The sequence below is a fragment of the Pipra filicauda genome, unplaced genomic scaffold (genome assembly GCF_003945595.2).
Source record: "Pipra filicauda isolate LSUMZ 115617 unplaced genomic scaffold, ASM394559v2 scaffold1561_size9733_pilon, whole genome shotgun sequence".
Classification (NCBI taxonomy): domain Eukaryota; kingdom Metazoa; phylum Chordata; class Aves; order Passeriformes; family Pipridae; genus Pipra; species Pipra filicauda.
The window spans coordinates 1-9,733 of NW_024104053.1; the positions used below are offsets into that span (position 1 = coordinate 1).

General features: G+C 69.4%; 1 protein-coding gene across 1 annotated transcript; it reads right to left on the bottom strand.

The window, feature by feature from the left end:
• Positions 1 to 3,250: 3,250 nt before the first annotated feature.
• LOC113983321 (beta-1,4 N-acetylgalactosaminyltransferase 1) lies at positions 3,251 to 9,439 on the bottom strand (the record flags this gene model as incomplete). The annotated part of the gene is made up of 5 exons (XM_039379109.1): positions 3,251 to 4,852; positions 5,661 to 5,898; positions 7,344 to 7,484; positions 8,333 to 8,520; positions 9,192 to 9,439. Coding segments are annotated over 5 exons (1,030 nt in total), but the record flags the coding sequence as incomplete, so codon positions are not given.
• Positions 9,440 to 9,733: the final 294 nt, after the last annotated feature.

Below are 9,733 nucleotides of genomic sequence, written 5' to 3' on the forward strand. Positions count from 1 at the left end.
GGAAATCTGGGACACCTCAGACATGGAAATCCGGGACCCCTTGGAAAGGGAAAGCTGGGACCCCTCGGACATGGGAAGCTGGGACCCCTCAGACATGGAAATCCGGGACCCCTCGGACATGGGAAGCTGGGACCCCTCGGACATGGGAAGCTGGGACCCCTCGGACATGGGAAGCTGGGACCCCTCGGACATGGGAAGCTGGGACCCCTCGGACATGGAAATCCGGGACCCCTCGGACATGGGAAGCTGCCCCACAGGGTCCCACGTGGGCAGGGGCAGAAGCCGCCGAGGGCCGAGGGGGGTCAGACAGAGCTGAAGGTCGTCCAGTCGACTTCAGGTGTCCCTGAGTGACGGAAATGGCTCCGCCTGTCCCTGACCCCGGGGGTGGCAAATCCTCAGGGGGGTGGTTGGATCCTCGGAAAAAGGCCAGTGGGAAGTGCAGAGGGAAACCCACCCGGGGTGGTTTTGGTGCACTGGGGCAAGAAATCGCTGCCCAGGGAGAGAGGTTGGGTGTAAGAGTCCATCGTGGAGATGCACAGGGAGCCCAGAGCTGGGATCCTGAAGGACATCCCAACAACAGACAGGTTTGAGTGTCTCAGGTGGCTCTGGACTGGCACCACAAGGGGGAATTATTTCAGGATCAGTGGACCCAGGACACCTCAGGTCAGCAGGGAAGGGGTGTGACATCCAGATGGGCTGGGGATGGAGGGGTGGATTTACCCTGGACACCATCTCCCACGTTCTCCATGGCTGAGAAACCTGGGCTGGGATCAAGGGGCCAAGTGGGTAAAGCCCCTGTGGGATGGGGGGTGAGGGTCCAAATATGAGTATGGGGAGGCCTGGGATCGATGACAGTGGTGGGAACAACCCCTGGATGGCTGGAGACACCCCCCGAGCCCCTGGCACTGCCCAGAACACCATCCTGGGCCTGGAAAAGCAAGTCCTGTGGGGACGTGGCCCCCAGAGGGAACAGGGTGGGACAACGGGACTCGTTCCAAAACCAGCCTCATGGAGCCCTGGGCCAGAGAGCTCGGGATGGAGGGGGGGACCGTGTTCCCTGTCATGTACCAGTCTCCGGGAAAATGGAACGGGATGAGGGACCGTTCAAACCCCCCGGGAAGCAGCGTGGGGTGGGACCTTCAAACACCGGGATCCGCGTTAGCCGAGGCCACCTCCGAGGGAGCAGCAGGGGCTCCACCAGCCGAGGTGGCCCTGCCCAAACGAGGCCTCCAGGGGCTGCAGGAGGGGTGAAGTCCCCGAGGTGCACGTGAGGGATGTGTGAGGGAGGACAGTCCGGGTCAGTCCTGCCTCCAGCAAAGGCAAATCCGCGGGGTTGGTTTCGCTCCAGGCCCCGGGTGCTCCCGGGGGATGCAGAGGGACGGGAAAGGCGGTGTGTCCCTGCAGGGGGTTTGATCTGGGGTGGGAACACCCCGTGACGTTGGTAATATTGGTGGTGAGTGACACAACTCGCAGGGACAGCGAGGGCTGCTCCACACCCACCCCCTGGCAGCTCCTGGGGCAGCTGGAACCAGCCCTCCTGCCCCGGGAGATGGACAGGATGGACAGAACCTGCTGAAGGAACTCAACAAACATCGTGGAGGGACGTCCATTGGCTGTGGAAACGATCCCTGTGCCTGTGTGTATCTGTATTTGTGTGCATATATGTACATATACATACATGTGGGGCTGGAGGGGGTGGGACCTGGGCATGGCACAGACGGGGCAGAACAAGGGGTGGGAAATGTCCTGGCAGGACCTGGAGGTTCTTCTGTGTCACCTCAGGTCACTGGGGCAGGGGAAGGGAGGAGAAAACGTGGTGGAGGGACCTGGTGTCTGTTCTCAGGATGTTCATCCATCCAGGACTGTCTGCTCTCCAGATGTTCGTCCATCCAGGACTGTCTGTTCTCAGGATGTTCGTCCATCCAGGACTGTCTGCTCTCCAGATGTTCATCCATCCAGGACTGTCTGTTCTCCGGATGTTCGTCCATCCAGGACTGTCTGCTCTCCAGATGTTCATCCATCCAGGACTGTCTGTTCTCCAGATGTTCATCCATCCAGGACTGTCTGTTCTCCAGATGTTCGTCCATCCAGGACTGTCTGTTCTCAGGGATATTTGTCCATCCAGGACTGTCTGTTCTCCAGATGTTCGTCCATCCAGGACTGTCTGTTCTCAGGATATTCATCCATCCAGGACTGTCTGTTCTCCAGATGTTCATCCATCCAGGACTGTCTGTTCTCCAGATGTTCATCCATCCAGGACTGTCTGCTCTCCAGATGTTCGTCCATCCAGGACTGTCTGCTCTCCAGATGTTCGTCCATCCAGGACTGTCTGTTCTCAGGATGTTCATCCATCCAGGACTGTCTGTTCTCAGGGATATTTGTCCATCCAGGACTGTCTGTTCTCCAGATGTTCATCCATTCAGGATAGTGCTGTGTCCTTGTCCCTGTCCCACCCTGTCCCACCCCCCCTCCATGGCTTTGACATGTCCCTGCTGTGTCCCTGTCCCTGTGCCATCCGTGTCCCGTGTCCCTGCTGTGTCCCTGTCCCATGCCTGTCCCGTGTCCCTGCCATGTCCGTGTCCTTGGCATGTCCTTGGCGTGTCCTTGGCACGGACGGACCCTGGTGGGGGGAGGGGGTGCCCAGAGGGCTCCTCCATCCCTTTGGACAAGTCCCACCCCCTTCCCCACAGGCCACACCCACGAGGAGACACACCCACATAGGCCACACCCAGTGAGACCACACCCCTCGCTTGGGCCACGCCCCCTCACCCCCCATCTCCCCATCTCCCCTACAGCCCCCCTGCACCCCATAGTGCCCTTGTATCCCCAGAGCCCCCCATCCCCTATAGCCCCCCATCCCCTATAGCCCCCCAATACCCCATAGCCCCCCAATACCCCATAGCCCCCCCATAACCCCTATAGCCCCATCCCCTATAGCCCCCCCATTTCCTATAGCCCCCCCAATACCCCATAGCCCCCCCATATCCCCTATAGCCCCCATCCCCTATAGCCCCCCATCCCCTATAGCCCCCCAATACCCCATAGCCCCCCCATATCCCCTACAGCCCCCCTATATCCCCCATAGCCCCCATCCCCTATAGCCCCCCCATATCCCCTACAGCCCCATCCCCTATAGCCCCCCTATATCCCCTACAGCCCCTCCCTCACCCTTCAGCCCCCCCAGACGGGGCGGGGCCTGGGTGGGTCCTCCCCCCTCCCCCCTCCCCATTTTTGGGCAGAAAGAGGCCGATTTCAGGCTGGTTAAAATCTCACCATCCATTGGGTAGAAAAGGGCGGGGGGCAGGGGGGGCAGCCCCTCCCCCAACCTCTTCCCCAACAGGCCCGGGGGGTCCCGGGGGGGTCCCGGGGGGGTCCCGGGGGGAGGGGCCGAGACTTGGCACAAAAATCCCGTGGGCAGCGCGGGGGGAGGGGCTGTACAATAGAAAACCGGGGGGGAGGGGGGGACAGTCAGGGGAGGGGGGACCCGACCCCCGGGGGGGGACCCCAACACCGCCCCCCACCCCCCAAAGTACAAAAGAGCTAAAAACACCGCGGGGGGGGGGGCGGGGGGGCTCCAGGGACCCCGGCGTGGCCCTGGGGGTGGCACTGGGTGGTGGCCCATGGCAGTGGCCCGGGGGGGCTCCAGGGGGGGCGGCCCTGGGGAAGGCCCTGGAGGTGGCCCGTGGTGGGGGTGGCCCCGGGGGTGGCCCTGGGGGTGGGGCCAGTGTCGGTGCCCCCCTGGCACCCCCGGGAGCAGCCGATGGCGGTGGCCCTGGAGGTGGCCCCGGAGGTGGCCCTGGGTGGGGGTGGCCCTGGAGGTGGCCCCAGGGGTGCTCCAGGGGGGTGGCCCTGGGGAAGGCCCTGGAGGTGGCCAGCAATGGCAGCCCTGGGGGTAGCCCACGGGGGGGTCAGTGGCCCTGGGGGTGTCCCGTGGGTGCCCCGGGGACAGTCAGGGGTGGTGGCCCACGGTGGTGGCCTGGGGGTGGTGACCCTCGAGGTGTCCCACGGGGGGGTGGCCACTCTGGGGGTGACCCACGGGGTGTGACAGGCCAGGGGCCACCCGGGGGTCACCCAGGTGTCAGCAGCCCTGTGGCCACCCCGAGGGCAGTGGTGGCCCACGGGGTTGTCCAGGAGCAGTGACCCTGTGTCATCCCACCCTCAGTGGCCCTGTGGGACCCCAGCAGTGGCCAGTGGTGGTGGCCCACGGAGTGTCCGTGGTGGTGATGCCACTGGGGGTGACCCACGGGGTGTGACAGCCGGGGGGCCACCCTGGTGCCAGCGGCCCAGCGGGTGCTCCGGGGGTGGCTGGCGACGGTGGCCCAGGGGGTGTCCCTTGGGGGTGTCCCTTGGGGGTGTCCCTGTGTCACTGTCAGCACCCCCTGGGCGGTGGCCGGGCCGGTGGCCAGGGTGGTGGCCCATGGAGTGTCCGTGGCAGTGATGCCACTCTGGGGGTGACCCATGGGGTGTGACAGCCCGGGGGCCACTCGGGGGCCACTCCGGTGCCAGCGGCCCAGCAGGTGCTCCGGGGGTGGCCCGTGGGGTGTCCCTTGGGGGTGTCCCCATGTCACCTCACCGTCAGCCTCCCCCGGGCGGTGGCCGTGCCGGTGGCCGTGCCGGTGGCCGTGCCGGTGGTCGTGTCAGTCCCCGGCCATGCACTTGAAGCGGTTCTTGAAGAAGAAGAGGCGCTGTTTGAGCCTCAGGCTGTCGTCCCGCGCCGCCGGGTACCGGTACCGGTTGTACTGGCGCTCGCCCTCCGAGCGCCGCCAGGGCAGCGCCAGCTTGGACGCGTGGTCCACCACCACGTCCTCGCAGGAGCCCACGTGCAGCACCCCCAGCCCGTCGATGAAGAACTCTGGGGGGCGAGGGGGGCACCCGGAAAGGGCTCAGAGATGCCCCGGGATCCTTCGCCCGGCCTCTGACCCCGGGGGGTTATTGGGGGGGGACCCCGACATCCCCCCCCGTCTGACCCCGGGGGGTTATTGGGGAGGGACCCCGACATCCCCCCCCGTCTGACCCCGGGGGGTTATTGGGGAAGGACCCCGACATCCCCCCCCGTCTGACCCCGGGGGGTTATTGGGGGGGGACCCCGACATCCCCCCCCGTCTGACCCCGGGGGGTTATTGGGGGGGGACCCCGACATCCCCCCCCCGTCTGGCCCCGGGGGTCTTTGGTGAGGGGATCCTGGCAACCCTCCCACCTCTGACCCCCCTGGGCCCACTGTGGGGGAGATCCCCACAGCCCCCCACTTCTGAACCTGTGACCCTGTGGTGGGGGACCCCCTGACCCCACTGTGGGGGTACCCAGCACCCAGCATCCCCCTCCCACCTCTGACCCCCTGACCCCACTGTGGGGGCACCCAGCATCCCCCTCCCACCTCTGAGGGGGGACCCCGGCACCCTCCCCAACTCGGACCCCGTGGGCCCATCGTGGGGGGACCCCACGACCCCGTGGTGGGGACACCCGGGTGTCCTCTCACCCCCAGGACCTCCCTAGACCCTCCCAGACCCTCCCAGCCCCTCCCGATCCCCCCCAGACCCCCAGCCCCCCCCCATGTCCCTTGCTCCTCCCCTCCCCCCCAAACCTCCCTCCCAGACCCGTCAGGACCCCGGGGCTCCCCGGGACGCGCCCAACTCCCCCCCGCGGCCCCCGGCCTCGCTCACCGAGATGAGCCACGCGGCGCAGGCGGGGGTCGAAGCCCACCTGGCGAACCTTGTCGGTGCGGGCCAGGAAGAAGTTGACGACGCCGTCGGTGACGACGCAGGCGGGGAAGCCGGCGAGGCGGTGGTGGAAGCCGGGCCGGGTCCGCAGGCAGTCGCCCCCCGCGCCGCCCCCCCGCACGCTGAGCCGCTGCCGGTACGTGGTGGTGTAACCCGTGATCTCCCGCACCGCGCCCCCCACCTGCAACCGGGGCAACGGGGGCTGGGGGGGCTGCACCGGGACCCCCGGGACTGCCCGCCGGGGATGGGAACGGGGATACACCGGGACCCCCGGGACTGCCCGCCGGGGATGGGAACGGGGATACACCGGAATGGGAACGGGGGATACACCGCGACCCCCGGGAGATATACCGGGCCCCCCGGGACTGCCCGCCGGGGATGGGAACGGGGATACACCGGAATGGGAACGGGGGATACACCGCGACCCCCGGGAGATATACCGGGCCCCCCGGGACTGCCCGCCGGGGATGGGAACGGGGATACACCGGGACCCCCGGGACTGCCCGCCGGGGATGGGAACGGGGGATACACCGCGACCCCCGGGAGATATACCGGGCCCCCCGGGACTGCCCGCCGGGGATGGGAACGGGGGATACACCGAGACCGCCCGGCACCGCCCACCAGAGGCTGCTGGGGTGGGGTTGCACTAGCACCGGGATCCCCGCGACCCCCGGGACCCCCCAGCACCGTTCAGCCGCGGCACCGGGACTCCTGAGGACCCCCAGGGTCGCCCAACCCCGGGATCAGACGGGACGGGGCCACCGCGCCGGGGCTGGGCTGGCAGCGGGACACTGGGACCCCCAGGACCCCCCGGGACCCCCAGCATCGCCTGCCTGTGGCACCGGGACCCCCAAACCCCCCGCCAGCCCCATCGCTGCCTCCTGGCGACCCCCGGGACCACCGACCGCCTGCGGCACCGGGGACGGACACCGAGACCCCCCGGACCCTCGGCGTCGCCCGCCTACGAGACGGGACGGGAGCTGAGGGGGGAGCTGTGCCGAGACCAGGAGCGCGGGACCCCCGGGAGCACAGGGACCCCCGGGAGCACAGGAACCCCCGAGAGCACAGGGATCCCCGGGAGCACAGGGACCCCCGAGAGCACAGGGATCCCCGGGAGCACAGGGACCCCCGGGAGCACAGGGACCCCCGGGAGCACAGGGACCCCCGGCAGCACAGGGACCCCCCCGCGGGACGGGAACGGGAAACGCGCCGGGGCTGCGCCAGCTCCGGAACATCGGGATCCCCGCGGCGCTCCCCCCCATCATCCTCCCGTGGGACCCCCGGGACCCCCGGTGTCACCCCCCCGCGGGACGGGGCTGCTCTGGGGGCGGTGCCGGCACCGGGACACCGGGAAACCCCGGGACCCCCAACGTCCCCCACCCGCGGCACCGGCACCTCCGGGACCCCCAGAAGAGCCCGCCTGTGGCAGCCGGCACTGCCCCTCCTGTCCCTCAGTCCCCCCCGTGCCTCCCCCTGCCCCCCCGGTGCCCCCCCCGGTGCCCGCACCACCTCCAGGCTGGTTCTCTCCAGCACCGGGCACCGCACACGGCAACCGGGACCACCCTCCCCAGACCTCGGGGGTCACACCGGCCCCGCCTGCCCCCCCGGTGCCTCCCGTGCCCGCACCAGGTCCAGGCTGGTTCTCTCCAGCACGTCCACGAGCTTCTCGAGCCGCGTGCGGGGGGTGAAGATGAAATCGTCGTCCACCCACAGCACGTACTTGGTGGTGACCTGCGACACCGCCAGGTTCCTCCCGGCGAACCAGCCCTGGGGGGGCCGGGGCGGACCCTCAGACACCCCCCGACACCCCCCGGGGGGGCCCCACGGCCCCCCTGAGCCACGTGGCCCTGCCAGACCCGCCCTGCCCCCCCCATCTCGGGGGACCCCAAGCCCTGCCAGCCGCCCTCTCGTCCCCGAGGGACCCCCAGCCTTGTCCCAGCCCCAGTGTCCCCCCCCGGGGTCCCACCATCCTGCCAGACCTCCACGTCCTCCCTTTTTGGGGACCTCAACTACTGTCAGCCCTCCCGTGTCCCCTTCCCCAGTGTCCCCCTCCCTGGGGTCCCACAGGCTCTGCCAGCCCCCGTGCCCCCCCTCCATGGGGACCCCCGCCCTGCCAGTCCCCCCTTTCCCCTGTCCCCCCACCTCTGGGGACTTCAAGCCCTGCCAGACCCCCCCTGCCCCCCCTCAAAGCGCTGCCCCCATCCCGTGTCCCCCTCCCCAGTGCCCCCCCGGCCCCCACCTTGCCAAAGGGGTCCGGGTGGGACTCGGTGGGGGGTTCTGTGCCCCCCTCCCCCCTCCTCCATCCCCCTGTGCCCACCCTCAGCCCCCCGTGCCCCCCCGGCCCCCACCTTGCCCAAGGGCATGAGGGAACGCTCCAGAGGAACCCGGTGAGGGGTCTGTGCCCCCCTACCCCCTTCCACCCCTGCCCCTCGCCTCCCCTCAGCCCACCGTGTCCCCCCCGACCCCCGGTGCCCCCTCGGTGCCCCCCCGGTGCCCACCTTGCCGAAGCCATGAGGGAACACTCCGGAGGAACCCGGTGAGGGGTCTGTGCCCCCCTACCCCCTTCCACCCCCGCCCCTCGCCCCCCCCGCCCCCGGAGCCCCCCCGGCGCCCACCTTGCCGAAGGGCATGAGGTAGTGCTCGAGGTGTGGCCCGGACAGGGGCTCGGGGCGCTGGCTGTCGTCGGCCACCACGATGGTGACGGAGGGGTAGAAGCGGCGGATGCTGGCGATCAGCCCGCGCAGTTTGTCGTAGCGCAGGAACGTCTTGGTGGCCACGGTCACCAGCGCCGAGATGTTGTACCCTGGCGGGGCGGGGGGGGCGCTGGGAACCCGCACTGGGAGCGCTGGGAACCCGCACTGGGAGCGCTGGGAGTGCTGGGAACCCGCACTGGGAGCGCTGGGAACCCGCACTGGGAGCGCTGGGAGCGCTGGGAACCCGCACTGGGAGCGCTGGGAACCCGCACTGGGAGCGCTGGGAGTGCTGGAAACTCACACTGGGAGCACTGGGAACCCGCACTGGGAGCGCTGGGAACCCACATTGGGAGCGCTGGGAGTGCTGGAAACTCACACTGGGAGCACTGGGAACCTGCACTGGGAGCTCTGGGAGTGCTGGGAACCCACACTGGGAGCACTGGGAACCTGCACTGGGAATGCTGAGAGCACTGGGAGCAGTGGTAGCGTGAGGACACGGGCAGGGCTGGTTTGGGGGGACACGGGCAGGGTCGGTTTGGGGGGACTCGGGCAGGGTTGGTTTGGGGGGACACGGGCAGGGGGGGTTTGGGGTGGTCAGGCGGGGCCGGTTTGGGGGGACACGGGCAGGGCCGGTTTGGGGGGACACGGGCAGGGCCAGTTTGGGGGGACTCGGGCAGGGTGGGTTTGGGGTGGTCAGGCGGGGCCGGTTTGGGGGGACACGGGCAGGGCCAGTTTGGGGTTACACAGGCAGGGCCGGTGCGGGGTCCCCCCCCGTGCTCACCCCCGTCCCCGGCGCTGTCCCCGGCGCTCTCACTGTCCCCGTCCCCGTCCCCGTCGCCGTCCCCGGGGGTCCCGGCCGGGCCGTACAGGCGGGGGGTGGGCGGGTGCCGGATGCGGATGGAGAAGGCGGCGGAGTGACCGTCGGTGGAGAACTGCACTGCAGGGCAAGGGGGGGCTGGGGGGGCACCGGGGGGCACCGCGGGGGCTGCGGGGGGGGGGGGCAACGCGGGGAGGGGGGCGAGGGAGGGGCTGGGGGCACCGGAGTGTCTGGGGGTGCTGGGGGCACGGGGGGGCACGGGGGGGCACCGGGAGACACTGGAATTCCTGAGGGTGCTGGCAGGGCTGGGGGCACCGGGGATACCAGGGATGCCGCGGGACTGGGGCGTGCTGGGGGTTCTGAGGGTGCGGGGGGTCCCGGGGCTATCAGGGGTTCTGAGGGTGCGGGGGGTCCCGGGGCTATCAGGGGTTCTGAGGGTGCGGGGGGTCCCGGGGCTATCAGGGGTTCTGAGGGTGCGGGGGGTCCCGGGGCTGTCGGGGGTTCTG